The 27,213-nt window shown below is 52.6% G+C and overlaps 11 protein-coding genes across 11 annotated transcripts; 5 read left to right on the top strand and 6 right to left on the bottom strand.

The window, feature by feature from the left end:
- Positions 1 to 332: 332 nt before the first annotated feature.
- BJX68DRAFT_252411 (lytic polysaccharide monooxygenase auxiliary activity family 9 protein) lies at positions 333 to 1,349 on the top strand (the record flags this gene model as incomplete). The annotated part of the gene is made up of 2 exons (XM_071042564.1): positions 333 to 1,122; positions 1,174 to 1,349. 2 exons carry the CDS (start codon positions 333 to 335, stop codon positions 1,347 to 1,349), a joined length of 966 nt encoding a protein of 321 aa, XP_070904473.1.
- Positions 1,350 to 1,881: 532 nt separating this feature from the next.
- BJX68DRAFT_226420 (uncharacterized protein) lies at positions 1,882 to 4,620 on the top strand. The gene has a single exon (XM_071038511.1). It carries the CDS (start codon positions 1,950 to 1,952, stop codon positions 4,521 to 4,523), a length of 2,574 nt encoding a protein of 857 aa, XP_070904472.1. The 5' UTR covers positions 1,882 to 1,949; the 3' UTR covers positions 4,524 to 4,620.
- On the bottom strand, positions 4,608 to 5,908 carry BJX68DRAFT_226419 (uncharacterized protein). Its single transcript, XM_071038510.1, has one exon. It carries the CDS (start codon positions 5,332 to 5,334, stop codon positions 4,681 to 4,683), a length of 654 nt encoding a protein of 217 aa, XP_070904471.1. The 5' UTR covers positions 5,335 to 5,908; the 3' UTR covers positions 4,608 to 4,680.
- Positions 5,888 to 8,295, bottom strand: BJX68DRAFT_226418 (Zn(II)2Cys6 transcription factor). The gene is made up of 5 exons (XM_071038509.1): positions 8,193 to 8,295; positions 7,593 to 8,114; positions 7,396 to 7,539; positions 6,823 to 7,345; positions 5,888 to 6,769 (listed from the first exon to the last, which is right to left on the bottom strand). The coding sequence occupies exons 1-5, from the start codon at positions 8,250 to 8,252 to the stop codon at positions 6,609 to 6,611; spliced, it is 1,410 nt and encodes a 469-aa protein (XP_070904470.1). The 5' UTR covers positions 8,253 to 8,295; the 3' UTR covers positions 5,888 to 6,608.
- A 1,620-nt stretch (positions 8,296 to 9,915) lies between these two features.
- Positions 9,916 to 11,086, bottom strand: BJX68DRAFT_261963 (uncharacterized protein; the record flags this gene model as incomplete). The annotated part of the gene is made up of 2 exons (XM_071044325.1): positions 9,916 to 10,753; positions 10,818 to 11,086. The coding sequence occupies 2 exons, from the start codon at positions 11,084 to 11,086 to the stop codon at positions 9,916 to 9,918; spliced, it is 1,107 nt and encodes a 368-aa protein (XP_070904469.1).
- A 401-nt stretch (positions 11,087 to 11,487) lies between these two features.
- On the bottom strand, positions 11,488 to 12,319 carry BJX68DRAFT_252410 (BTB/POZ domain-containing protein; the record flags this gene model as incomplete). Its single annotated transcript, XM_071042563.1, has 3 exons — positions 11,488 to 11,817; positions 11,951 to 12,233; positions 12,288 to 12,319. 3 exons carry the CDS (start codon positions 12,317 to 12,319, stop codon positions 11,488 to 11,490), a joined length of 645 nt encoding a protein of 214 aa, XP_070904468.1.
- Positions 12,320 to 13,707: 1,388 nt separating this feature from the next.
- BJX68DRAFT_226417 (Zn(II)2Cys6 transcription factor) lies at positions 13,708 to 16,335 on the bottom strand. The gene is made up of 6 exons (XM_071038508.1): positions 15,880 to 16,335; positions 15,618 to 15,777; positions 15,405 to 15,569; positions 14,871 to 15,343; positions 14,688 to 14,822; positions 13,708 to 14,632 (listed from the first exon to the last, which is right to left on the bottom strand). Exons 1-6 carry the CDS (start codon positions 15,970 to 15,972, stop codon positions 13,883 to 13,885), a joined length of 1,776 nt encoding a protein of 591 aa, XP_070904467.1. The 5' UTR covers positions 15,973 to 16,335; the 3' UTR covers positions 13,708 to 13,882.
- A 1,712-nt stretch (positions 16,336 to 18,047) lies between these two features.
- Positions 18,048 to 19,489, top strand: BJX68DRAFT_116610 (esterase/lipase family protein). The gene has a single exon (XM_071036022.1). The coding sequence runs from the start codon at positions 18,440 to 18,442 to the stop codon at positions 19,292 to 19,294; it is 855 nt and encodes a 284-aa protein (XP_070904466.1). The 5' UTR covers positions 18,048 to 18,439; the 3' UTR covers positions 19,295 to 19,489.
- On the bottom strand, positions 19,331 to 21,913 carry BJX68DRAFT_226411 (major facilitator superfamily domain-containing protein). Its single transcript, XM_071038507.1, has 7 exons — positions 21,269 to 21,913; positions 21,194 to 21,217; positions 21,108 to 21,140; positions 19,709 to 21,050; positions 19,638 to 19,654; positions 19,515 to 19,592; positions 19,331 to 19,468 (listed from the first exon to the last, which is right to left on the bottom strand). The coding sequence occupies exons 1-7, from the start codon at positions 21,508 to 21,510 to the stop codon at positions 19,384 to 19,386; spliced, it is 1,821 nt and encodes a 606-aa protein (XP_070904465.1). The 5' UTR covers positions 21,511 to 21,913; the 3' UTR covers positions 19,331 to 19,383.
- Positions 21,914 to 23,824: 1,911 nt separating this feature from the next.
- Positions 23,825 to 26,399, top strand: BJX68DRAFT_116446 (putative proteinase). The gene is made up of 6 exons (XM_071036020.1): positions 23,825 to 24,242; positions 24,296 to 24,485; positions 24,536 to 25,774; positions 25,821 to 25,896; positions 25,943 to 26,003; positions 26,051 to 26,399. Exons 1-6 carry the CDS (start codon positions 24,018 to 24,020, stop codon positions 26,279 to 26,281), a joined length of 2,022 nt encoding a protein of 673 aa, XP_070904464.1. The 5' UTR covers positions 23,825 to 24,017; the 3' UTR covers positions 26,282 to 26,399.
- Positions 26,400 to 26,504: 105 nt separating this feature from the next.
- BJX68DRAFT_261957 (GFA family protein) lies at positions 26,505 to 27,019 on the top strand (the record flags this gene model as incomplete). Its single annotated transcript, XM_071044324.1, has 2 exons — positions 26,505 to 26,591; positions 26,666 to 27,019. 2 exons carry the CDS (start codon positions 26,505 to 26,507, stop codon positions 27,017 to 27,019), a joined length of 441 nt encoding a protein of 146 aa, XP_070904463.1.
- Between the last annotated feature and the right edge of the window lie 194 nt (positions 27,020 to 27,213).

The following is a 27,213-nucleotide window of genomic DNA, read 5'->3' as shown; positions in this document are numbered from 1 at the left end:
GGAGAATTTGTTTGCCATGGTCGCTACAGGAGTTTACTCCGGAGTAGGGCGTCTCGCCGAGTCAGGGAAGAACGTCAGCACCTTGCATAGGCGCCTCAACATGAGACAGCGCCAAGGGTTCAATCTCAGGATATCGAGTGGGGAAGAGAAGCACATTGTTACAGTATAATAATGGCGTCTAACCCCTCGAAAACCCTTCTTCACCACGTTCATTCCACTCCATTCCATTCCCACACCCTCCTTTCTCAACCAGCTGGTCTGGATTTCGTTCATCTATCTTCTAAACTAGAGGAATATTCTTTCTTTAGCCCTTACTACTGCATTCACTCAAAATGCGCTGGATCGCCCCCTCCCTCGTGGCATCCCTTGCCCTCATCCCCTCTGTAACGGCCCATTGGAATCTCGCCTCGCTCATCGTCAACGGTGAAGTTACCGAAGAGTACCAATATGTCCGCCGTACAAAGAACAGCAACAGCCCAGTACAAGACGTCACATCCACCGACATAATCTGCAACAACGGTGGAATCGACGACGACGTTCTCGCCGAGACCGAAACGTACGAAGTCGCACCGGGAGACCAGGTCGGCTTCACGGTCCGCGATCTCTGGGGACACCCGGGCATCCAGCAGGTATACCTCAGCAAGGCGCCGGGGACAGCAAAGACGTACAAGGGCGACGGCGACTGGTTCAAGATTTACTCGCTCACGACCTCGAACCTGACCTCTGATCCGATCACCTGGGCTCCGTTCGAAGACAATGTCGGTATCAAAAGCTTCGTCTTTAACCTGCCCGAGGACCTGCCTGCGGGCGAGTATCTCATGCGCGGTGAGGGTTTAGCCCTGCATGGCGCCGGTGAGTTCGGCGGCGCACAGTTCTACATTGGCTGTGCTCAGATCAAGGTCACCGGCAGTGGTAGTGGAACCCCAGGTCCCACCGTGCAGTTCCCTGGCGCCTACACTGGAAACGAACCAGGTATCCTCGTGGGAATGTACTGGCCACCTCTCCGAAACTACACGGCCCCTGGCCCGGCCGTGTGGCCCAATGACTGCGAAGACCACACGCCCAACACGCTTGAGAGCCCGGACGACGGCGACTGCACGCCTCTGCCCGCCGGCGCTGAAGGTGACGGGAGTGCTGAGAGCCCCGAGACTCCGACGACGACCTCTTCCACAGCCGCTTCGAGTCCTGCTACTACCTCGGTTCCCTCGTCTGCTTCGACGCCTTCCAGTCCTTCGACTTCTTCGGCATCTACTGTTCCCTCGAGCACTTCGACTCCGGTGCCTGATGAGAGTAACAAGGGTGGCCAGGAATGCTCACGCCGTCGTCGCAGACGCCGCCATGTGCAGTAGAATGCCCGTTTCTTTTTTCTTTACCCCTTCCACAATGGGATCTGGAAGATTTCAATTTTTCTTTTCTCCTTAGAGAAGGCGACTTTACAGCATAGGGTTCGACTATGGAAAGATCACGACGGGTGACAAACCACCAAAGCGCCCTCTACTACTACCACCGCCTGCCCCTTTTTCACCCTCTGTTTCTTTTGATGTACTATAGTCCAGAATATACCTCCCATGTTTGGAGGCCCAGTTCACGCTGGACAGTCTAAGCCGCATCTTTCATGTGCCCGCCTCCCATTAGTAGTTATTCCGGCCTTGGAGCTGTCATGCCTAACTCAACGCACTAGGCAGTAGTCTCGGTTGTCTTCACCCCATGGCCCTCCTTGTACCATGTCTATCTTACTTTGAAATGCAACAGCTAATCAAGTGCAAAGGGCCTTCGGCCTCCACCGACAATGTCGCTGATAGGATGATCGGGATGAGCACGTGCCCCAGATACGAGATGGATCTGTCCTCCAGGCTCCAGCGGCCGCAGCCCCTGCTGCCTTCTCAATTGATGCGCACCCCGCGATACTTCAGTGCCTGGATCCATAAATTCACCTTGACAAAGGCAGAATGGACCAGCCCAACACCAGCCGAAAGCGCCAGCTATCGCAAGACAGCCAAGATACGCCTCCGCAGAAACGCGACCAGCGAGAGGGAGGCCGTGCAGACGCAGAGCAGCGGACAGAACAGACCTCCCGCGGATCCCAAGGCCCATGCGCGAAGTGGTGCACCCTTCGTGACGATGGTAGCTACACAATCGACGAAACCATTATTCGGAATCATCTGACGCCGGACGCTCGTGATGGCCCGGTGTTAATCCGCGACATTTTATCTGGATACGCGATCGGCGGAGCAATCTCGCCGCTTATTTTTGAGCATGCGAGCGAGGAGGATGGGGAGAGTGTTTGGTTTCGCTCTTTGCCCTATTTCGAGGGGTTGATTGCAGATGGGGTCGCCGGGAAACAGCGATATCGGGATTTAAGTCAAAACAGGAAATGGATTGTTGCGGCCGGCGTTCGCGATCTCTATCTTGCTGCGTGGAAGGGCCACGCGGATGAGCGCGAGCAGCGGATTCTTCATGGTATGGTCGAGGTGATCGGACAGCCAATCGAAACCGCGAGCATCGACGGCATGCAAGTTTCTTGCTGTCCATCAGCAAGCCACAAAGTGCTCAAATTCATCGAGAACCTTGACCAAAAGATCGACGTACTGAGCATTGTCTTCTTCGCACAGATACTCGAGACCCCAAGGCTCTTCGCTGTCTTTGTGGACCCGTTGGAGTTGTCATATCACAATTTCGAGAACATCGTCCCGCTGGATCGATGGATGGAGGCACACGGAGGGGACCTCAAATTGTCATTCACCCCTCCAAAACGACCAAGCTTCTTGCACGACATCCTAACATGCGAGCTCGATGGGGAATCCGTCAGCCTCTTGAAGGAACTCTCCTCGCTAGATCTCTATACGCAACCCCTCAACAAAGAGGCGCGCGGCGGCCAGCGCTTCATCTTCCACTCTGCCCTCCTCAGCAAAGCGCTCACGAGCGCCATCCGCAACAGCGGCATCCTAGCGAATCTAGCTGATGGCTCCCTTGCCCCTGCCTTTGAGTTCGTCAACTATGTCTTCCGCTGCAACCGCTTCTCACCGGGGGATACCCGCTTCGCGAACCACCTCGACACACCATACTACGACAGCGAACGCTCCCATGTATCAAAGTACACACTGCTTATATACCTGTCCTCTGGCACCGGCAATCCAGCCCTTCGCGTCGACGACGTAGATCTACACGAGATAGAAGAATTCACCTGCGTGATTTTCGACCAGAAGCTCCACCACGAAGGCCAACCGTTTCTTTCCCGCGACAAAGTCTTCCTTCGCACGGAGCTGATCTTCAAGGACGATACCCTCATACATGATAGTCGGATTGCGCCTCTCTTTTCCACGGCGTGTTATCTCACTGGCCAGGACGTCTTTGGCGAGGAGCTGGGCAAGTACGCGCACGAGTGCTTCGAGCGGGCAAACTCCCTCCACTGGGCCCTCGAGAAAGCAGCTAGCAGTCCAGAAGAAGCACCGCTCTACCTCCACAAGACCTTTCGAACGGCGCAATTCATCACGAACGGGTACGACTATTACTTCAAGCGCACGTCAGACCCAGATGCGTCCATGACTCCAGCCGACTGCGCCATCCTCGCCGTCCTCGACTACCTCAACTGCAAAATCACCACACGCCCCTTCCGCACCCTCTGCGACACAAAGCCCCTCCGCGCCAACCTCTCATCCACCTCCGACATCTGGCGCCTCTTCGACGCAGACGACGAGCCCATCCCTTCAACTTCAACGCGTCCAGCCATATCCCGCCTGACAATCAGTGACATCACCCCGCTAATCCGCACACACCCAAATGAACCCTTCACACCCCGCCCCCTCTGGGACGGCGCATGTCCCGACCCCGATGACGACGAATATGAAGAGTCCCACCCACCCTGCTGCATCTTCCACTGCTGGCAGACCTTCGACGCATGGCGAGACCCGGACGTCCGCACAGACTACCGGAAGTGCTGGGCGTATACGCGCGACCGGCTATTCGGGGCCCCGCTCGTGATTCTGGGCCACGAGGTCTTTATCAATGAGTCGCAGATCCTCGTGCAGGGTGATAACATTTACATCCTGCGTGATTCTGGCCCTGGTTCGGAGACGGCGCACGGGGCCCTGCCGCCGCTGAATTTCGCCGCCTGTTGGGGAAATTGTCTACCATCCATCACGATCGTCGTTGACGGTGAGGTGCAAACGCCCGAGCTGCTCATCCCACCGATTGTTTTCCATGAGTTTGAGGACGGGTGGCATCTCGTTCTGGATCTATTTCGGAACGATTGGATGGTGAGCGTCGATGAAGATAAGGCAGTCCCGTTACCTGTCATCACAAACGATGTCCCCGAGGAGGGGTTTTACGGTGAGTTTTGGGATCGGGTTGAAGTTGGCAGTGATGGCGTACGAGAGATGGAAGAGGATGATGATGACGGCTGGGGCGATTTTGTGTGGCCTGATTTAGATGAAGTCGAGGGAGGTAGTGAGGGTTCAGAGGATGCTGAATCTGATCCTGACTCTGAGGTTGGAGGGAGTAGTGTTTCTAGCGTTACTATATAGTTGATTGGTTGGCCTGCTTGAAGACCTAAAATATGATCTGTGTAAAGCTCAATTGGTCCACTTGGGGATCTGAATGAAATAAGCCTCAAGACAATTTAGAGATCCCATGTGGATAAACTTAACCAATTACGCTGCTGGAGTACCTTGTGCGGCTGCTTTAAGACATACCGCGCGCTCGCCGACGGATGACCTTGATGAACGGGCCCCTCACTCTAGGGTGAGACACAGGGTCAGAGTTGACTTGCTGACGTGACTGATCAGAAGGCCCAACACCAATCCAGATACCGGATGTGTCAAGGGGGAAACTCTTCCACTTCGTCTCCCATGGCCCATCCCCTGGCCAGAGCTCGTCAAAGTCCTCTTGCGTATCTACATCCATTCCACTCCGACCGCCAGACCGGTATTTCTCCTCCATGCGCAGGGCCAGGGACTTGCGCCCGATCGGCTGTTCTTGCACGGGGTCGGTGGCGCGCTCAGGACGTTGCACAAGGAAGGATTGGGCGAGGTGCAGCATGACCCATTCTTGCGTCCACGGAAAGCACTCTGACCCAAAGTGAATACACGATAGCTCTCGGAGCCGCTTGGTCGACTGGTTTTGGAAGATGGCGTTCCAAATGGATTCAACCAGCTTCCTGTCCGTCGCCGCCTTGGCGAGACTGTGCCCTATCATGTCTGTCATTGATGGAACCCGGTCAGAAGGGACAGTCGATCGGGGGTCACAGAGCAGGTCGATGATCAGGGTTTGCAGATAGTTGAACTGTCCCAGTGCTTTGTACTTTTTGCATTCGTATCTGTCCCCCTTGGTCCGCATTATCGGTATCCGAAGTTCGCGTAGACTTGGACAGGCTTCGGCTATGTCGCTTATGCAGAGAGGGCTTAAATTGGGGGGTTGGAGAGAGCAATCAGACCCGAACCCGCGGCGTGTCACCTCGATGATCAAACCTTGTAACGTTGAGCCATGGACTGCGAGAATATCAGATATGGTACGTTCTTGTCGGACACCGCGAAGACACAAAAATTGTAAATGGTTAAAAGACTGGAGGATGTCTACTCTATCCTGGATATCGTGCAGGGAAGCTGGATGAGGTTCAGCGTCCAGCGAAACGTAGAGTTTCTGAAGATGCTTGAAAAGCAAGGAGGCCTGCCGTAGAACATCAAACCCGGAGGACGCTGTCAAGTCTAGTGAGCGTAGCTGAGATAGATTATAAAGCCTCTATAATGCGCCAAGACCATTGGTCAGGGGGCTGGGGCCCTGGAGAGTGAGGGACTGTAGACATGGCCGAGACACGAATTGTGGACGAGTATACCAGTCTTCGACCAGGTTATTCAATCTGTTGAGGAGGGTGGGATTCCCCCAATGGATGGTCAGGTGCTTGAGATTGAACATGCGGCAAGCCCGGGAAGGATCTCGCGCAGTAAAATGCCGTAAACATGGTTTGGAGTTTCCACGTTCTGGGCCGAGCAAACTGCAACGAAGCTGCGAGGATTGAGAGAAGATAAAGCGCCCAGAGATATTCGCTGACTAGTATTGCCGGCTGTTGCGGGAAGATAGCTATTCCAGATATTTACGGTACAGCCAGGGTGGTACAGTGTAACGGCCTCGGCCAGTGCTGGAGGAAACATATCGGCCAGGCCATAATTGAGCTCGACAAGACGATGGAACTTGGCAATCAGGTCGACAAGTGGCTTCCAGCTTTCGGGTTTGTAGAAATTCAAAATCCACTTCCAGCGCTCATAGTCTGAACCTGGAACTCCGGCTGTGGTGAGATATGGCGTGAGAAAGGAGTCGGTCGCAGCTCTGGGGATGTAACCAAACAGGGTAGGTTGCAGCTCCTTGAGACCCCGAGTTGTGTGGCGCGGAAGCCAGTGCTGGATGCAGACCAGGTTGAGCCGACGGGTATATTGGAGATAATTTCTACCAATACCAAAATCATCGAGTTCGAGTAACAGATCGTGTACGTTGGTACCGGCTCGTAGTTTGATGGTCAGTTTGTCGAACACGACAGGCGTAACCGCCAGGCAGCAGCGGCGATTTACGAGCCGCAGCGGAGAAAGATCAGAGCAGCCATCGTCCCTAAGCTGGATTCACAGAGATCGTGCTGCTATCTCAGCCAGACGGCCAGCCCGTCGAACGCCAGTTGATTTGTGAATCCGGTATAGCTGCTCCACGGCGAAAGATCGCATCGAAGCTGGATTGAGTGGCTCCTCTGCAACCAGGAAGAGAGGTTGGATGACATGGAGGAGATCTACAAGGCTGGTTAGTCGAGACCGAAACTGCCGGTTCATATACAGTACTTACGAGGACTCTCATCAAAGCTCGATATGGATATGCATATCTCGGAGGAAAGATCCCTCACCAGATAGCGAGCCCGAGATACAATCTCATCTGCAAACTCAAATTTGACCGCATTCTCGATGATTATTTGATTCACGGCGATCCTCAGGACACGGAAATTCAACCATGCTCTCGCGATCCAGAGATTCGCGTAGCGATGGTACTTGCCCATGAACAAGGTAGAGTTCGTAGAGTCTGCTGCACAGAGCTCATCGTACGTCCATCTAATTCCAGCACTGACTTTCCAATCCTCAAGATCCGCATCAATTGAGAATGCCCGCTCGCGAATAGCAGCGGGATCCTCAGAGGCTTTGTCCGCAATCACCGCTCGGAGGTTCACCAGCCGGAAGCATATCTCGCTTATTGAACCAGGTGTCGCGAGGTTGCTGTCCTTCCACAGTTGGCGGAGTGTGCTGGTCTCAAACTCGTACGTGACATTGACCAGTGCTGGAGGAACTGGAAGTTTCCGAATCATGCAGGCGGACAGCTACACAACAGTTAGCTGCGGTCTGTCATAGTATGAAGGCTCACACCCACAATCTGCGACCGAGTGAAAACATACAGTTGTCCTCCTCGCGGTCGCGCAAACTGGTCGGGCCCCCGAAGCTGTAGTAAAGCCATGGCCCCGGCAGCGTGCGCTATCCAAAACCGACTTTCGTCCCCTGCATCAGACGCGACCACCTGTCTAAAGTCAGTGAGCTGAACAACTTATCTTGAAGGGCCGCGTCACTGACCTCAAATAGACCGAGCAATATAACCGTCATGAGCGTCGTATCCCGAGTCGCAATGCACGGATCCTGCAACGCCCCTTCCAAGCCTGCTAGCGCCTTGCCATATCTATCCTGAGCCAGAGCAGCCAGATGAGGTGCATATAATGTATTGGACAACCCCGCTAGACCAACAGCCTCAATGGCGGTCCGCAGGACATGGCACGTCGGATCCTTCACATAGACCTCGCGCAGCCAGTCATGCGATAGACTGGAGAAATAAGGCCCGTTGTAGATATTGTACTTTGTGAAGAAGAACCCCGCCGCAAGATCTGCAGTTGGGAAGGATAACGGCGGAGTGCAGGTTATACTGTCTCCTCTCTCTCCTCCTTCTCCTCCGATCGTTGAACGCGGCGTGCCTCGTCTGCAGCTTTTGCGTATCACGCGAGACGATTCATCGCGAAAGGAAATGGCAGTTAGATCGCGGTACCCTGTGCATGATCTATTCGAGGTCTCGCATTTTCGACAGTTCGGTTTTCGCTCGTCGCACTGGCGGGGTTAGCACGGATTTTGTCCTTCTTGTGGTTCTGGTTTTGGATGTGTTGTGGCGATCTGATGGTGACCGACCTTGATTTTCCGGCGACGGCACAGTTCACAGCCTTTACTTAGAGCGCCGTAGTAGACCATCTCGTAGATACTTTGCAACTGGAATACCTGAGCCCATCTGCGCAGTCCCAATGGCTGATGCAGCTCTTTAAAAACCGCTGCTGAGTTGACTTCCAACTTAAGATGAGCTACTGCGGGTCGCGCCTTCCCTCGTTTGGCTTAGCCTCGCACTCGTTGCTCCTGTTGGGCATAGCGTAAGGCTGCTGTTTTTTTGGCCTCAGGCATTCGCCGCACCATGGGATGGGGAAGCGAAATCGCGACAGATTCTTGAATTACTGGAATTTGCTTTCTACTGCTCTGTCAAGTGTTGGTTTTAAGAGCCCTGGACAGTCCCTGTTGCACTATATTTGTATCCATTTCAAGGTTTAGTAATGACCTTGTTATCCTAGGATATATATATATTAGTTCTCGGTCCACAACGAACAGTTCCATTTGGCTGCCCACCAATCTGTTATCTTCTACAAGGCTCTGCTAGTTCGTCTTTGGAATGTACTAGGTGCATAAACTGAGGCCACCATGGGCAGAGGTAAAGTAGGTCCGAAGCCTAGATGGCTATAGACAACAAATTAGTATCTTACACAGCACGGTACCAAAACCAGGCCCCGGTCAACCCACGGTTCGGTTCGCAATCGCAGCAAGGGAAATGATCTCCACCCCGCGGCGATCCCCCGTCCAAATGACGCACTATCGACTCAAGCCTCCAACCACATCCCCCAATTCCCGCCGGACTCCCGCAAGGATCCAAATCAAGCTCGTCCGCAGGTTTGCTTTTCCCTCCTGGGTCGCCATGTGATATAACCGTGGGTGCCGGTGAACTTTGTCTGGACTTCATTTCTTCAGAGTTCATCCCTCGTGCACCTCCAAAAGATCTCATACCTATCCATCTACGGCTGCAGGGCACGGATTCGACCTCTCCTCAGGACCAAGACTTGTCTATGTAACACATTGGGAAAGAAGAAAATCGCAATGCCTTGCACAGTACTCACACCGCCACCACTCCTCTCACCAAGCATCCTACCAATAACCTTAATCATCCTCCTCGTCAACCTACTGATAACCCCAACCCTCGCAACTCGCTACCCGCCCTGCGTCGACACCTGCATAACAACCCACCCCAGCGCGTCCTGGTGCAGCGGCGAGGAAACGGGCCGCGCAATGGAAGAATGTGTATGTCGCGGTCTCGACGGATTACAGATGATCGAGTGTATCGCGCAGTGCGACCCGCGTGATCAGTGGGCGTTTGCGGGCGGGTTGTCGGGGTCGTGTCGCGAGAGGGTGTTTCCGAATGCGACGGCGAGTGAGACAGATGGGGCGGGGAGAGTTACCGTGCGAGGGGGAGGGGGAGTGGGAGGGGCTTCAATGACTGTGGTAATGGTTGGGGGTGTGACTTTGTCTGTCATTGTTGTTTTATGATGAGTGAGGCGATGCTGGATGGAGCAAGTTTAAAGGTGTAGGTGTGGGTATATCAAAGAGGATGTCGATTTCATTCATTAACTCTATGACGCGATTTCGAAGTGAGCATGTGAGCGACTCTCAAGAACGTCTTTAGACATACAGCGAGCGATCCAGCGAAAAATCTGATGATAATATTATCAATTATTGATATTGTCTCTGATATTCCAGGCCGGTCAATCGATCCATTGTATCCCCATCCATCCTCATCCAAATTTCCGGGCTGATAATCTCACCCAACAATCCCCAACAACGCCGCATTCCACGCATCCGCAGCCGCTGGCCCTTCCAGACCATTCACCTCATCAATCGTCGCCCGACAAGCCGCCACAGTCTCCGGCGGCGCATTGCACGGGCTCTCAAGCCGATTACAGATCAGTGCCGCCGGACTCTGGATCGTCGGCGATTCGCCAAAGGGGAAGTCATCCTGGTTGTTCGTTGTATAGATGTATTGGCCGTTGCTGTTGAGGACGTAGTTTATTGTCGGGTCTGTGCAGGTTCCGTAGACGCCCGGGTTGGGTTCTGGCTCGGGGGTGGGATCGGGACTGGGGTCGGCCGTGCTGGTTGCGGAGCATGATTCTGTTGTTGTTATACTCGTCGTCGAAACCGATGTCGTGGTGCTGGTCGTCGTGATGGTCTGGTTGAGTGTAACAGTCTGCGTCTCGGTCTCTGTGAGAGTTTCTGTCTCGATCTGGTGAGACGTCAACGTTGTTGTCTCGGTGACTGTCTCGTCGACAGTTATCGTGAGCGTTTCCGTCGTCGTCGCGCCCGGCTCTGTAACAGTCTCGGCACCCTCGGTCGTCGTCGTCGTGCTCGTTACTGTTGGGCCAGCGGTGGTGACCGTCGTGGTGATTGTGGATGCGTCCGCGGTAATGGTGGTATAGTCAGTTGTGGTCGCGGTGCAGTCGGTGATAGTCTGGATGATCGTGTCTGTTTGCGTCGGGCGGTTGGCTGTGCCTTCATCGTCCGTAGTCGTTTCGGTGATTGTTGTCGTCGACGTGATCGTTGCGGTTGCGGTGCCGTCAGGGTTATCAGTGGTAATCGTGATTGTGGTCGTTGGGACGCCGGGGCTGTTGATGTCAGGATCGTCGTGTAAGGCAATGGTTGCAGTATCTAGGGCAGTGGCCGTCTTACCAGTCGGTTATAGTGGTGATTGGATCTCCACCATTTTTGTTATCACCCCCACTCTCATGGTCACCAGAATCGCCATTGCCATCTGCGCCATTTCCTTCCTCACCTCCTCCACAATCATCGGGACCGGCGCAGGGCGTGATATTCACGAGGTGGAGAGGATTATGGTCCGTCAAGGCGCGAAAGCCATCAACAGGGGCTGGTGCTGCGCCGACAGGGAACGCCTGCAGGAAGAGTACCGAAAGCAGAGCAAAGTCCTTGAGACACGCCATGATGGAAACGAAACCGCGGTAGAGAAGATGGGACAAGAGAGAACGGAAAGGGAAACGAAACCTGCAGCCGTGGCGCAAGCCAGGTTATGTAGTTGGACGGCGCGATGGTCGCCATGGCTTAAGCCCTCCGTGGTGAAGAATTTTAGTATAGGACTAGAGCCTCGACGAAGAATTCTACAGAACGGTTAGGGGGAGAACCCTGGTGATCATTCGGTGTGTGCCCAGTAAACGGTACAAGGAGTAGTAGCTTAGTCCCTAGTCACATTCCATAAGCTGCAGGGTAAGTGGTGTGCATTCTGTAGATCCATCCCTTGTTTCTTGCCATCAAAGGTGAAAGATTCATGCTCAGCTTGTCGGCTGCACCCTCAAAGAAATTCTTCCGTCCACAACCGGTGAGACCACTAATACTCCGACTCATCTTCATACTCCATCCCGGGCACATATTTGCCAAGGGTGAACTTTGGCGGGGGCGACCTCCACGGCGGCTGTTGGCCCGGAATTAACGAGAGCACAATCCGTGAACTCAGTTCAGGAGATTCAAGCAGGAGATCATGAAAGTCTCTCTGCACACGAAGCTTCTCAATACTATAGGCGGTATACTGCGCTAGCCAATCGAGCAGCGGGTCATCCGACAACAGCTTCCGAAAGGCAAGTCGGAGTGCAGCGATGACAGCAAGCTGGGTATCGAGATCTTCGGGCTTGCTGAGCTCAGTAAAGCACGCGGTTACGCGCTCAAAGGCTAGACTTCGCAGATTAGGGATTGAGATAGATTGCGCCGAAAATGTATATCCGCATAGGTGCCGGGAGTGGGTGGTTGCCCGGCATGGAGGTAGCCGTTGGTTGGGCCCCGATAGCCGTCAGGACCTTGTCCGTCTCATTGCTTTCCTCTTTCTTCGCTGGTACTCCGGGGCCCTGGGCAGGGACGATAATGGCTGGATAATCGCCAGTATAGGCCCACTCGATGAACCGGGCAAGTGTTCCCTCGGAGGTATCTTGGAAGGTATAAACACCCTTCAGCTCCTCCTGGAATCCGCGTTCGAATGCTGCACTGATACTCTTTGACTTGCTCTCTAGAAGGTCTCGGTGGATATGGAATGGTCGACCTGCCTCCGTCGCTTGAAGCGAGATGGTGGGCGAGTGGAGGAAGCTAGACAGCTGTCCGCCGGTTCGCATTCGCAAAGCGGAATAGGAAACAGCGTACTTGATGTAGGGAAGAGAGTGTTCCTTCGCCATATTGAACCAGATACGTTTATGCCACCTATTAACATACGTCAGATGAGGAGACGAAGACGAAGTGCGGGGACGAGCGAAGCAACGAAGGCACGGCGATCTTGGGGAGAAGAAAATAGAGGGGGCGGGCGTTTGAATAGGCCAAATTTTGCAAAAGCAAGCGCACCGCAGTGGCTCTGTGGGGCTAATTTTAGTATTTACACGCAAGAATCAGAGTGGAACCAAAAAGCAAAGAGGTTTGGCTCCAGTTGTGGGCGTTTAATCATGATGCGCAGTGAAAATGTATATCTCCGTTAGCCAGATAAGGACCCACGATCTGTCTCCCATGCCCTGTACGACATCATGATAGATCGCGGCTATTGAACCAAGTTATATAGGATACAATGCCTACCTCATCACACGCCAGTATCACCGCGGCTGCTATAACTCTGTCGCGGAACCAAAGTCATCGGCTGATATTACTTCTGTCTGAGATCTCAGTATTTGCAACTTCTGTGAAAGAACTAGAGGCGTAAACTGCTGCTGCTGTCGTGCCTCTGTGATAGGGTGTGTTATATGAAGATTTAAGGCGAGGCATAAGTGATCAGCTGCCGTCGTATCATCTAGGGCAAATGGCACCCGTACCTCTATTATGCGCTGGTAGAACTGCAGGCGTTGACCAGATTGTAATGCATAGTGGGATAAGAGTTGTCACATCTGTCAAGAAAACAGATCAGCTTCGGGATTCGCTCTTGAAAGTATTGAAGAGGATCAACGTACAATGGCTTGATTGAAGAGAATATATTGCACCAAGTTTGAAAGCCCCACGGAGTTCATGCATAGAGTCTCCAGTCACCAGAAAACCGGCCAATGATGGGCCAGTGGAAGTAGAAGAGCATGGGTACCTCTCTAGGGTTACCCTCAGTTGCTGAGCTTCGAAAGCTTCAATTCGGTTTGCTCTGAATAGTTCGCTGGCGTCATGCCCTCGTATGTGTTGCGCGAAGCGTGGGATTGAGCGATGTGTTATCGGGCTTTAATAAAGCGGATAGAGGGTCTGGACGAGCTTTGGTGGCCGTGGACTGCAGTCCATAAAAGCTTATATTGAATGAAATACCTTGAAAGGTTTGAGCATACCACAAGAAGAAGTCGAGGTCAAGATGCTAAAAATCAAGATGGGAGAGAGACATCGTGGTACTTTTAACGTGCTAAACGGAGATTAGAGGATCTATCTCAGGCGCCAATACCTACGGATGGCACAGCATGGGATCCACTGCAGCGAAGCATAAGTGGGAGCAAGTTCCGGTTGACCCACGCTCTCCAAGAACAGAAGACGGATATGACATGCCAGGTATATACGTATGTAGTCTGCTGAACTCGCAAGAAGGATAAAACGAGGATAATATGTATATTATCTAGGTATCAATCCGAAAATCGCTTGACAATCCCCTTCACGTCGTCTCCAGGACAGAAGCTATATACACATAAGCTCAACTGAACTGCGCCCGCGCCTCTAAGCTTCCCGTATGTGTCATTACCAGTCCACGCACAAATCGTGAGATCATTACTGTAGCTATATCCACTGAGCGGTTATACATCGGTCCGCGGAGGCGAGTTGTACCGCGATGATAATTCTTCCATTCCACCACCCCAAAGGGCCAAGGAGTGGCGCTTCTCCACGAGTTTCAATACCGCGTAGAGAAACTTGCGTTCTGGTCCGCCGTCCGGGAATGCTTCCCATGCCACACGAACCGGGAAGGCGAGGCGGTTGATCATGTTCCCGGGTGACTTTAGGATATACCACTCGAGACTGCGGCAGATACCGCATGCCAGTTGGTATTGCTCGGGGCGACTTACTCCGTCCGGCCGCGTGTCGACGGACGATAGAATCAGGCGGGTGGCATAGTATATGCACATTGTCTGCGTGAGAAGGAGATCTGGGTACTCGAATTTTGTAGGGGTAATAGTGGCGCCGGTGCGCAGGTCACGACACTGGAAAACGGGGAACAGGCCCTCGTCTGTGGCTTCTACCTCGCTTGGCGGTCCGTCTGGGTATCCATCTACCCAGTTGATCTTCCACAGGAGAAAACGGTTTGTCAGATCTGCGAGTCCGTTCCACAATGCTGCTTGTTTGACCGATCGTTCGTGTGCGCTCAGTATATTCGAGTTTATTCCCGTTGTAATTTCATCATATTGGGATAACAGCCCTGGTACTTCGACTGCTAGGTCGAGGAGATAATGGAGGATGTTTTTCGCAGTTGTTCCAGCTGACCATGGTATTGTTTTCCACTCGTCTCGAGCAAGGAAGGAAGGGGCGCGCCGTGAAAAGGATGCAGAAACCTGTTTGTTGTTAGTGTGTTGAATCAAATATCGAATAATTCAGTAGGAAACCTACCCAGTATGGACGTAGTTCGGTAAAGAAAAGGTGTTCCACCCCATACATGTGGTTTTCCGGGCCTCGATGCTCAATCAGTCGCACAGCGCCTTGAACATGTGCGGTAATGGATGCTTGAGAAGTCCGCTCAACGGCCTTGATGTGTGTTAGGAAGTTCTCCAACGTGAAGTCTAGGGGAAATACCTCAAATGCCATCAAGAGAATTACCGTGGCCAGAGTAGATTCGGCTTTGCTCCGCTCCGGGTCTAATAAGGCCTCCTGCAAGCTCCTAAGGACGCGAGGATAGTAGGAAAATCCGGTCGCTTCAATGGTTTTGTTCTGGACGGAGCGGCCGAAGAAGACATGACTAACGGCTTGAAAGGCATCAGTCAAAATTGGTGAAAACATGCGGATTTCGGCAGCGCGCCGGATTGCACCCGCTTGCCCAGCTTTGGCATCGACCTCTGGGCTGAAGGCATCAACGAAACGTTCAATAAAGACATCTAGCATAGATTTCGACGTATCCATTCGACTTATTGAGCCATAAGCAGAGTCGTCACTTGATTCGGAGGAGTCTCGGCGAAATTCACGTCGGATAACCAAACTGGAGAGGTCGTCTCCCTCAACTGCATCTCCATATTCACCTTCGCCGTCTAATTGTTGATCGTCATCATACCCTATCAACAGCTCGCGGTCAGTGCACAGCACTGTACGATTTTCTTGAGCGACTAGGCGTACCTTCTGTGTCGTCCCATTGTCCAACAGGCGGGTTCTGGCGACTTGTCTCTCGAGGAGGGCCTCTGAGCTCGGCGATAAGGCGTTCAACTACATCCTCAGGGGCAGATCGGATGGTCTCGAAGAGTGTCTGTAACTGGTGGAGGCGTCGCTGCGGTCGATTCGACCCTGGCAATGCGTAAGCTAATGTTGTAATTGGAATCCAAAGCTCACCACCATTTATTCGGGCAGTTAGCTCCTTGATTTCGTTCCGCAGGTTGCGGATTTCTTCAGCTTGCGAGATCGGCTTGAAGTCTTCACCTGGAACAACTTCGTAAACACATTTGGACGGGTACCCATGGGTACAGCACGCATGACATGGTTTAACTCGGTCGCACTGTGCTCAGTTAGTGGGAACTCTTCATGAAAAAAACAGCGACTCAATGGAGGCCAATGCAGGAATTCAAGCTTCGCGGTTGAAGCAGGGCTCGGGGCGCACCTTGACTTTTCGAGCTCGACAAACTTTGCAAGACCTCGACTGGCGAAGGCCCTGTGTGGAGCTGGCTGCCTTTCTCGAAAAGTGATCAGACATGAGCAGAGCCCGTGACCGCAAGCTCGCAGGAGAATTGACAGCGCGTATTGAGGTTAAAGGTTGAGGGTCTTTGAAGCTTCATCTGGAATAAACCAACAGCGCAGCAGAATTGAGGCATTCGAGATCCGAGCGAGCAAGACCGAGATCTCGAGAGGGGCGCGCTGGTTAGTGCTTACAGCCGCTGAGCACGGGATGTGTGGGTTCTAGCCTTGCCAGTCGTGAGAGCCGTTATATGTGGGGTTTGATTCGCGGGTCTCAGGACGGGACATGAGATGCGTGTCAGATGGATACAGTGCGTCTGTACGACATTTCAGAGCGCATCGAACGTGTTTAAAAAGCCACTCGATGGCCTCTGAATGTGATCAAAGAAAAGCGACCTGGGAGCCAGAAACCAAAAAGTCGGGAGCGTCGTCAGGTGTACCTTTTCGGCGATGGCAACAGCTCCTGATCCGGCTTAGTATGTGGAGAAGCGGAAACTGGAGCCTGAGGTGGCAAACTCGAGCCAACCAGTGCGCTGCGAGAGGCTCAACGAATCCACGCTTCAGCCAGCCATCAACCTCGGATGCTGATCGTTGCACCACATGGAGATTGAGCTCTCAGAATGTGATTCCTCGACCGCCCAATCACCGAGCTTTCCATCAAATGCAAACCCTGCCCTCTCGCCTGTCCACTGGTCAAGTTGGTGATTGATCAGCTCACACTACAGTGCTGCACAGACACTGAAGAGTAAGCACGGTCCCAATACCCCTGCTAACACGGCGATCAATTATCGCGGCTTTCCTTCGCCATTCGTCGATCAAGATATTTTACGGCTCCGAGGCCCGAAGCCGATGTTGGTTGGTTGGTTCTTATCGGTCGGTGCGATCCTTGTGTTGCAGTATATATCTCTCATACACCTTCACCCTTGAAGCACATCAGATAAACAAGACGCCTAACTATGCAGTCCCATCCTCAACCCCGTGCCACCTATGTACCAGTCCTTCGGATGCCCTCAGCCTCTCGCCATTCATCGCCACAGCAAATCCCGGCACGTAGTACAAAGAACGGGATCACCACATCTCGAATATCAGGGAAGCCCCTTGGAGAGAGAATGCAGGGATATGAATTACAATGGGGCCTGCTGTTCAGCTCTTTGGAATTGTCCTGGCGTCTGCTACAGTTCTACAGCACTGACCGTGACCCGAACGCAGAGCTCCTTGGCGACCAGTACCATTTATGCTTGCAGACTCGAGTCTCCTAATGAGAAGACATGGATGGCAAGTGTGCTTGACCATCAAAGGGAGCCCACCACGCTGGCTCTGCCCGAATTGCCACTTCGCTAGTCCCTCATTTCGATGCTCGCCGGCTTTCGATGAGTCCAGGACCCTTTTGTTCCCCCGAGAACAGACAGACTACGGAGTAGCAAATCGATATCTGCTTTTTTCGGATGTTGACGACAGCGGTTGATCGAGAGGCTTGTTTGCTGAATAGTGGCGAACTGCACGCGAACTTGGTCAGAGAGAAAACATACTTGCACGCCTGTCTGTCCGGCAAATCTCTGGACTGTAATGCAGCATCAGTCTGTTCCAGGGGCGGACACCGCGGCAAAGTAAACAGCTCCGGAACACTGAGTGAGCGAAGTCCTAAGCGAAGGATCGTACCATTGCGTCTCAAGCCTCTAACAGAGAGAAATTTGTCGCTCATGCCCCGAGCCCGGATACCCTCGAGCGACTATTGTTCCTTTCAGACTTAGCAGTGCCACCATCCTTTCTGAGACGAGAAAGTACTGGGGATGTTCGTTGATGAGAATTGGAGAAAGAGCTGTCTTCACTTTGACTTCTCATAAGCCCACATCGACCGCCACAACTCTCAGCTCACATGTTGACGATGACAGTTCAGCCAGAGAAGCCATATCTTGGTGGGATGTGGTGCGAGATTTCGTGAAATGTAACCTCGCAAGTGAACTGTTGTCGCCTTGGCGCTTTTTTGGTCATGGCTGAGCGAGACGACACAGACATTGACGCTGTCTGTTCGGAGAATATATTTAACCTTGAAGTCCTCTCAAGTCTCAATCAAATCCCGATCTTTGGCAAGCTGACATGATATTGCCAATACCGCCAATCGACCCGATTGTTGATTTGAATGACATAATTGGCGGGCTGCTAATTAAAAAAAATTCGATAGTTCGTCTGCGATCGACGATCCATCACAACCTCTCCACTTGACGGGACGATGGATCACTTCCAGCTCTCCTTTCTTCAGCTCCCCGCTGTCACTTTTGCTTTCTGTTCTTCTTTGCTTCTTCTACGTTGAGACGCAGGTCCTGCTCAGGCGACTGTCGCGACACTCATTTCTATACTTTTCATAGATATCTTCTTGATATAAACACACTCGTTCCATCATCGTCGCTCTTTGAATTCATTGCATATCAATCCATCCTCATATTCACAAAAACATCATCGTTACAGCTAATCAAACACCATCAACAATGCTCCTCCCCTCACTCAAGCCCCTCTCCATCGGCCTAGGCCTCACCGTCCCCCTCCTCGCCCAAGCCCTCGACATAAATGACTTCTCCTGCCGCAGCACCAACCACACAAACCCAATCGTGTTCCTACACGGCCTAGGCGCTACATACTACGAAGACCTCAACTTCCTGCAAGCCTGGCTCCAGAACCAAGGCTACTGCACCTACGCCGAGACCTACGGCGACTACCCGGGGTTCCCCTTCGTCGGCGGCCTGAAACCCATCTCCGAATCCGCCGGTGAAATTGCCGCGTACATCCGGCGCGTGGTCGCAGAGACCGGCGCCGACAAAGTCGATCTCGTCGGCCACTCCGAGGGCGCAATGCAAGCGCTGTACGTGCCGAAATTCGAGGACGGGATCTCGGAGCTCGTCGAGCGCATCGTTGCTATTGCGCCGCCGACGCGGGGGACGACCTTTATCGGGCTGTATAACCTGGCGTATATACTGGGCGATGTTTCGCGGGACCTGGTCGGGCAGGTCCTCAGGCTTTTTGGCTGTGCGGCTTGTGATGATTTGGGGCCCGGTGGGGATGCGGTGGAGAGGTTGAATGATGGGGAGGCGATTGTGCAGCCCGGGAATCGGCTGACGGTTATTGCGTCGCGATTTGATGAGATGGTCACCCCGACTTCGACTTCGTTTGTGCATGAGGACGGAGTCCAGAATCTGTGGGTGCAGGATTTCTGTCCGAAGGATCTGGTTGGTCATATTGGGGAGGCGTATGATCCGAATGTGTGGAACATTGTGAAGAACGCCTTGGATGATCAGCATAGGAGGGAGTTTCCTTGTGTGATTGGAACCGCGGGGAAGTATAACTAGATATGTGAGCATAAGCAAGAAGGAGTAATAAGTCAAAGTCATTTCATTCATGTTAGGCAGTCATAATAAATGCGTAGTGTGAGGGTATATCATATATAGGCTTTCTTGATGTCGAGTGACTCTGCTTGTGGATCTTTCGCGGCGGGCGTCTCTTGCACCAGGTTATGTCCATCACTACCGGAGTTAGTTGAGGGTCTGCTAGGAGGGTAGATGGACGTACCCAAGTTTCTTGTTCGGAAGCAAAACGGACAAAATAACAATCGGCACAGCGAAGGCCAGCGCTGCAATCGTGATATATCTGCTACGGTCAGCATTTGTCTTCCGAATGATGAGATATACGAACCCCATAACATCAGAGTACTAGAAAATGTTAGCTATAACTTAGATCTATCATCTCAGCAGGATGAGACTTACGGCTTGATTAACAGCAGTCCGTTCATCAGTACCCCATGCCGGGAGAGTTTCCGTGATAGAATTGTACAGCCTTCGGACCTGTTCTTGGTCGACCCCTGGGCCAAGGTGTACCTGCAACCGCTGCCGTAGCTGCCCGGTATAAATCGCTCCGGCCACAGCAGACCCGATCCCGTTGCCCAAGAATGTACCGAGCATGATTAGCGAGGTGACCTGGGCCAATTCCGCATGTGGAACGGAGATCTGCGCTGCGACAATGATGATGGTTTCGATTATCCCACTACCAAGCCCTTGTACGAGTTGGACGATGAATAGCTCGGCAATGGAGCTTTCGTTGGTGCGGAGCCGAACCATGACCCCATATCCAACTAGACGAATTACTGCCCCTGCAACTCCAATCCACTTGTAGGTCCGATACCGGTACATGAGTAGACCGGTCGCCATGCCCATGAGAGCCTGAGAAACGCCGTTTGTGTAGGTAAGGAACTGAGCATCACGAGGCGAGAAGTTGTGCGAGACCATCGACCACACGAAAAGATATGTATGCGTGGCGCCATACCCGATATTGTCCGTTATCCCGAGGAGAAACGAAAGCACAATAGAGAGCGTCCGAAAGTAGCGCACGGGAACAACTGGATGGCGCGAAATGTACTTTTCATAGGGAACAAGAGATATCAAAACTAGGCCGCCTAGGACAATCAGAGCATCCACCCATGGCGTAGTCCATCGGTCAGTGGCAGTAGCTGCCAGAGTGATTGGAATCAGCACCATGGAAAATCCACCACTGAGAAGAAGTATGCCGCCGAGATCGATTCGCGAGCAGAAGTTGTAGATGGTAAGCTGCTCGTTTAGTATGAGACCTGCGCGTTTCGCTCGCCTCTGGAACACCAAGAGGGTGATGATAATGAAGCTAGCACAAAAGGGCATCAATATAGCGAACATGCCAATTCCCCAGCGCCAACCGATTCCGTTCACCACGCTGTCCACAATGAAAGCTGATATCCATGGTGTGATCAGAAATGGCACGTAGAGAATGTTGTAAACAAAGCCTCTCCAGCGCATCGAAGACAAATCCGAAACGATCGTCGAGTTGAGGATGGAAGTGCCCGCTTGGCCAAGCGAATAGAAGACGTAGCCTCCGGCATATGTGCTGAACGACTGTGACGACGCGCAGAGAACGTACGACAGGATATAAAACGTAACGGCAATGATATAGGCTTCTCCTCGTCCGAGGACATCTGCTAACTTAGCCATAGGGGGCTTGCCAATTGCCGAAATGATGCTTGCTGCAGTATTCAGTGTCGCGAGCATGCCTAGCTGATGAAATTGCGACGCAGCAAAGTTCCTGCACCGTGATTAGTATGCTACAGTCACGGCAGATGCACTCTTAGAGCTTGTCTACCTGTAGGTACCGACAGTCGAGTTGTCCAATTCGCTAGAAACCGAATGTCAATACCATAAGAGACCTGATGTCGACAGATAACCTACTAGATAACCATTATCATGGCCAATCTGCAATCTGTTAGCGCATATTTAAGCAGTTGAACCCGGGTTCATACGTACCCAGCGTACATCAGATACTTTCCCTTCTTTCCACCCACAGCTTCAACAGCCTTTATCTTTGTGACACCGGCCACTTCCGGGCCCGGGCTAGGCGTGGGTTGATTGCTGACCTCGATAGCCATCGCTTTTTCGGGACAACAAGGCCAGTGGTTGTAGACACCGCCGTTCACCCCTTTCTTGATGGACATGTCGTCGCTTGAGAGGGAGCACGTGGAGCTCCCATACCATACGTCATCCGGCATGTGGGAGAAATGAGGGTCCTAGAAATAAGAAAAGGGACGATTGACAGGGGCCAAGCACTGTGGTGAGACGCTGGTGTGCTCAAGATGTTACCTGAGACCCTGGTCCGAGCGATGTCCGAGTGTTGAAAGTTGAAGGAATTCGGAGCATCAGACAATGCTGGCAAACCTTGGGTGCGCGATTATGACTGAGTCAGGAAAAGTCAACTGCGGGAGTTGGGCTTTCGATCGCGGAGCAGATCATCATGGAGACTCCACCGGCAGTCAAGCCGTCAATCATCCGTGCACAATTCCTGCATTCAAACCGCTCTCAATCTCATGACACCACCCTGAGTACGTGTACTCCGGAAGCCGCAATACTCGCCCCGTTTAAGACACCGAAGGAGATTTGTTATTCGACGAAAAGTGAATCCCGGCGTGATGAAATGAGGCGGTGCGAGTCTGGGGAGGGAACCCCTCACAGCAACACCCAATTGCAAACAGCCGACCTTCTTGGCAGCTCTTGTGAAGAGTCCAGGCATGGGTTGGCATCGGGAGTGATTACTGATTTTCCTCAATCAGCGAAGCTCTGAAAGAGTTGCAGAAGGCATGACAAGGCCTGTTACTCTCACTCAACCAAATAACTAATATCAACGCCTTGCATCTCAAGTTGTTTTCTGCCCTTAGGAGACGTGTTTGTTCTTGTATATTTCCTTGTATTATTCCCTGTGCAACTTTATGCATAAGTACCAGCTACATTACAGAGAGACGGCATGTTCACCGTGGCTTGTCTCAATTGAGATTTGGGCCAGTATCTAAATCATGTAATACTGCGAACAGGATGTACGGCATAATTTTGAGTCTACGAATTTCATGTTGCCTCTACAGTCGCATCAAAACTGCGCCGCAGGAACAGGCACTGCCGAAGCTCTACTATGGAGACAGTTGCCATTGACTCCGACAGCTTCTTTGTCATAAAAGACGTTGCGGACTGGTCGGGCCGAGAGTCTATGGGAAGATCTCACCTCCGCTGGTCAACCAACCGCGATGAATTTGTATTCGAGGGATTCGAAGGCGCGGCGAGCTTACTCCCGCGGTTTTCGTTGCCCCAGACCTATATACCTCCTCCAGCAGTGTCTGGGTGCACAAGATCCGGTCTATTCGAGTACAGTCATGCACGTATCCTGTCAGGTGCATATTATTCCGGCGAAGGCGAGGGTTCCGTGGAGGCGCCCTGTGGTAGCTTTCTTTCGATGTGCATCAGCCTGGCGCAGGGTCCGTTCCTGTCATCACGGACACGGTTCGTCACCAAGATTGGGGGACTCTCTCCGTAGATGACCTGGACGAAAATCCTCGAGCTCCGCCACGTTGTACAATTTGACTATGGGAATCGTGATCTCCTCTCCAGTTCACGAGTACTCCAATCCGTTTCGATCGGATCCCTGCTTCTTTGTTGGATATACCCTTCTAGAGCGAGGCCGCCGTTGGGGATGGTAACTCCGCGTCACACCGCATACCACAGGCCGCCCGGGTAGCTTTCATTGCGTAGGCACGATATAAGGAGCGCGAAGTGTGGAAGGATTCGGAGTCGACGAAGCGGAGGTGATGTTCTAAGGACAAGAGTATGGTAATCACTGACGTTTTATTAGCTAGTTCTTCGTTGAATAACCCTGTGGTGTCACCCTGCGTGGCTCTCTCCCTCCGCTAATCACTATCGTCATTCCATCTTCTCCGTTTGAGTCTCATGACGAGAGGTCAGCCAGATCGATATCACTCAAGGAGGGGATGGGTTCAGTGCTCATGTTGGCTGTCGAGTTGACAAGGAAGATGCGTCCTTGCTTTGTTGGGGACAGGTTATTTTCTGCCGCCGCTGTTCCAGAAAGGCGGTGACTACCCATCGGCTTTGGAGCAAGACGCACCCAGGGAACCACCTCGGGCTTGAACTTTAGAGTTTGCCCGAGTCCCACGTTTTGCTTATTCTTTGAACCTGTTACTCCGTATAGTACACATGTTCGCTTTCCCCTCTTTTTTCTTACGAGGTTCTTTGGCCATGAATGGTCCATGATTGCTTTGCTTTTCCGATCGCCAGCAGAGGAGCCGCTTTTGTTGGATATAGGAGAATCACCCTTCAGGCTATCGGACTGAAGCACATTAGCGCGATAGCAGAGATGGGTTCATTCGGCAGCTCCACTTCGCCAGATTCTGGTTGCTGTTGATCCCACCCTTGCCGAAACTCTCGTCCAGCATCCTCGATCCAATCGTGGCGCCTTCACCGTCTCACTCCCTGCCTCTCGTCCTGCTGCGATTGCATATTCCTCCCCCTTCATTCGTGGGCGACAGCGGCCATTCCATATCGCGGATGGTCAGCGATCACCTTCGGAGGAAATATCTGCATCTCAGCGCCGCCCAATAATGCCCTGATAAGGTCCACAGATTCCAACATAAGACGCTTGTCTTCCTCCGCCGACTCTGCCGGGCCAGTCGCTTGGATGTATTCCGAAAACACCGTGGAGCGACTGCGGTGAGGACCTATGGACAATCTCAAATATTTCAGGGTTTCAAGTCGCCAGAAGAATTGCAATGGCGATTCCACATGGCAGGGCGGCCGCTCCCGAAGGAACATGGTCAGTCCCGCCATAATGGTGTTGACGGCCCTAGTGGTGCTGTCATGGCGGTTTGTCCCCGCATGGTTTCCGACACAAGAAACACACTCTCGCCAGGCTGTTGACTTAACGGATCCATTCTCTTGGGACCAGGTATGATATACATCGCATTATCACGCACAGCTTGCGTATTAACGTAGCGACAGGTCACTCCATCGCGATCACTTGAGTATCATGAATGTTTCGATGGCTTTTCCTGCGCCCGTCTTGATGTCCCTATGGATTGGCATAGGCAAGACGATAAGGGGACTCGCATGGCTATCGCCATTACCCGGCTACCTGCCAAAGTCCCCGTGACGGATCCGCGATACGGTGGCGCAATTCTGATAAATCCCGGTATAGCGTACAAAAGCTCCGTGGCGGGAATCTTTACTGACGGCGTGTAGGTGGTCCTGGAGGTTCTGGAGTTGCTCAAGTCTTAATTTCCGGTCGCAACTTGCAAACTATCGTCGACGCCGCGGCTGTTCCCACAGATACGGCAGAGTCAGAGGATCGATACTTCGACATTATCGGCTTCGACCCTCGTGGGGTCAACAATACGACCCCCGGGTTCAGTTGTTTTCCTAGCCTGTTCTCGCAAAAGAACTGGGAACTTCAAGCAGAAGCGGATGGAATGCTCGGTAGCTCTGCGGACTCTTTCATGCGGAATTGGCAACGCGCCATCGCGCTCAACACGGGCTGCTCGCAGGCTATTTCCACACCGTCCGAACCTGGCGCAGATGTACTTGGAGAGCATACAAACACGCCTCCCGTGGCCCGAGATATGCTGGAAATAATTGAGCGACACGGTGAATGGCGTGAGATCCAAGGAGGAGAAGCCCAACGCTTGCACGACAGATCTAAGGGATACGACCTAGAGCAGCGCATCCTTACTAGGACGAAATGGCAGCGAGACAAAGAGAAACTTTTGTACTGGGGCCGGTCATATGGCACTGTCCTGGGTGCTACCTTTGCGGCGCTCTTCCCCAACCGAGTTGGACGAATGGTGCTGGATGGCGTGGTGGATTCAGACAAATACTACTCAGGTGTCGGGCCGGAACCCATCAGAGACGCGGATGCAATTTTTGACAAGTTTGCTCTTTACTGTGATCAAGTAGGAGAGAAATGTCCCTTCTACGCTGCTGGAGGTCCGGCGGCTATTAAGCAGTCCTACCAGGAATTGGAAAATGCCTTACTCAATTCATCAATGTCTGTGCTTCCTTCGCGATCGCGAGGGCCAGAGGTGGCAACGTGGACGGATCTCAAGAGCGTCCTGCGGATTGGAGTCTATCAACCCCTCGCTGGGTTTCCATTTCTCGCAGACATCGCTAGCGACCTTCTCAATGGGAATGGAGAAAAGCTGGCCGACTACAAGCACGCCAGACGGTCTCCCTCCTGCCCCACGGATGAGTGTCTTGCTGCTGGACCCTGGTCGTCGGCATGCCAAGTATCGGGGCAAAATGAACTCTACGCGAGCTCTGCCATTCTTTGCTCTGACGCAGAATACATGCAGTCGGCTGATGAGCAAAGCTTCAAGCAACATTGGCGGTCTCTTCAGGAACTCAGCAGCTCTGTCGGTGATTATTGGTCCCACATTCGATTAAACTGTGCAGCATGGAGTGTGAAGCCAAAGTGGAAGATGCCTGGTAGGTTAGCGCTATTGCTTCAATGTTCGTTTTCTAATCTTTGCAGTACCCGTGGCCGGAAACACTTCTTATCCCTTGCTGTTCGTGAACAACATTCTTGATCCGGTTACCCCACTGCAAAGGTATGGATAACTGATATACCGTGTGACCAGGTGCTGATATCAACAGCGCCAAACACATGCATGGGGCTTTTCCCGGTTCGGCTTTACTCCAGCAAGACTCGGAGGGCGTAAGTCACTCACTCCGGACGGACGTATAGTACTGACCTGGACACAGCACTGCACCCTTGCTGCTCCGTCTGTATGTGTAAGCACTTCCATCCGTAGATACTTTCAAGCCGGCGAGCTGCCGGCTGCTGGAACAGTCTGCGATGCCGACCTGAAGCCCTTGCTGGGGAACCCGGGTAAGATGGAGGAAGAACGTTCCATCCGGAGTGTGGACGACGCGACTTTGTATAAGGCACTACTTGAAGAGGCGCAGCGCATCAGGGGTGATTTCCCGCTCTAACTACGTGTTGTTATCTTGTGCATATTCCCATTTGAGTTGTATATGCCTCCTGTACTCTTGCCTTGGTAATGTCAATGTGGAGCTGTCTGCCCGAGTTCGTTCTCGTATTCTTACTAATTGTATGTGGGGTCGTGAGTTATAAGGACCCTCACCAGCTCTCCGTTCTGCCAGAGCTCAAGACAATTGGAAATCATCGAGCTCAAACGAAGAATCGAAAGTCATGATGGCCACCAAGACTCTAACCGGCGCATGCCTGTGCGGCAAAATTACCTACGCAATTGACCTCCCAGCAACCGAGCCAAACCCCAAGGTACTTACTCACCTTCCACAGCTGCCCCGCAAGCAGAGCTTTAAAATCCTGACATAAGCCCCTCCTCAACCCAGGTCGTCCTCTGCCACTGCACAAGCTGCAAGCGATACTCCGGCGGCGGCTTCTCAACCAACATCATGATCCCTAGGGAGTCTTTCCGGTACACCAGCGGCACCCCCAAAGTATTCCTCGACCCCTCCACGGACAGCGGCAACCTCCTCCCGCGCGAAATCTGCGGCGACTGCGGTTGCCATTTCACTTCCGCCATGCCCGATTGGCCTGTTGTCGCGTTGAAATGGGGGACACTGGACGAGGAGCATCGGGCTGGGACGGAATTGCTGGGAGAGATCTATTGTAAGCGGAAGGATGCGTGGCTCGAGTCGTTGGGGCGCGGGGATTTTCTCAGGGCGGAGGGGATGTCGTCGTAGGGAGGTAGTTTCCAATCGGACTAGACTGGGTTAGAGGTTGGTGTTTTGTTCTTGCAGGTACAGTAGGGAAGGGTAAGGGCGAGATGGAGTTTTGTGATTTCAGACACGAATTGAAAGATTTTTGTTGCTTGGTGCGGAGAGCCTCGGTGTGTCCAGGATCTTCGGATAAGCCGTCGAATCGTCATTTACCCCGC

This window comes from Aspergillus pseudodeflectus, assembly GCF_044049435.1.
Source record: "Aspergillus pseudodeflectus strain CBS 756.74 chromosome Unknown BJX68scaffold_3, whole genome shotgun sequence".
NCBI classification, from domain to species: Eukaryota; Fungi; Ascomycota; class Eurotiomycetes; order Eurotiales; family Aspergillaceae; genus Aspergillus; species Aspergillus pseudodeflectus.
This window is presented reverse-complemented; position numbering and strand designations above follow the sequence as displayed.

Bases quoted from the DNA above. Each gene is read 5' to 3' on its own strand.
- BJX68DRAFT_226420 (XM_071038511.1), top strand. From the start codon at position 1,950: ATGGACCAGCCCAACACCAGCCGAAAGCGCCAGCTATCGCAAGACAGC.
- BJX68DRAFT_226419 (XM_071038510.1), bottom strand. From the start codon at position 5,334: ATGCGGACCAAGGGGGACAGATACGAATGCAAAAAGTACAAAGCACTG.
- BJX68DRAFT_226418 (XM_071038509.1), bottom strand. From the start codon at position 8,252: ATGGTCTACTACGGCGCTCTAAGTAAAGGCTGTGAACTGTGCCGTCGC. The intron at 7,540-7,592 runs GTCAGTGACGCG...GACTTTAGACAG, and splicing joins TATTGCTCGGTCTATTTGAG to GTGGTCGCGTCTGATGCAGG. The intron at 6,770-6,822 runs GTAAGTACTGTA...CCAGCCTTGTAG, and splicing joins GAGCTTTGATGAGAGTCCTC to ATCTCCTCCATGTCATCCAA.
- BJX68DRAFT_226417 (XM_071038508.1), bottom strand. From the start codon at position 15,972: ATGTCTGATCACTTTTCGAGAAAGGCAGCCAGCTCCACACAGGGCCTT. The intron at 15,344-15,404 runs GTACGCCTAGTC...AGCTGTTGATAG, and splicing joins ACAATGGGACGACACAGAAG to GGTATGATGACGATCAACAA. The intron at 14,823-14,870 runs GTATTTCCCCTA...ACACACATCAAG, and splicing joins TTCTCTTGATGGCATTTGAG to GCCGTTGAGCGGACTTCTCA.
- BJX68DRAFT_116610 (XM_071036022.1), top strand. From the start codon at position 18,440: ATGCTCCTCCCCTCACTCAAGCCCCTCTCCATCGGCCTAGGCCTCACC.
- BJX68DRAFT_226411 (XM_071038507.1), bottom strand. From the start codon at position 21,510: ATGCCGGATGACGTATGGTATGGGAGCTCCACGTGCTCCCTCTCAAGC. The intron at 21,051-21,107 runs GTAGACAAGCTC...ATCACGGTGCAG, and splicing joins TCGACTGTCGGTACCTACAG to GAACTTTGCTGCGTCGCAAT. The intron at 19,469-19,514 runs GTACGTCCATCT...TAACTCCGGTAG, and splicing joins CTTCCGAACAAGAAACTTGG to TGATGGACATAACCTGGTGC.
- BJX68DRAFT_116446 (XM_071036020.1), top strand. From the start codon at position 24,018: ATGGACAATCTCAAATATTTCAGGGTTTCAAGTCGCCAGAAGAATTGC. The intron at 24,243-24,295 runs GTATGATATACA...ACGTAGCGACAG, and splicing joins ATCCATTCTCTTGGGACCAG to GTCACTCCATCGCGATCACT. The intron at 26,004-26,050 runs GTAAGTCACTCA...ACCTGGACACAG, and splicing joins TCCAGCAAGACTCGGAGGGC to CACTGCACCCTTGCTGCTCC.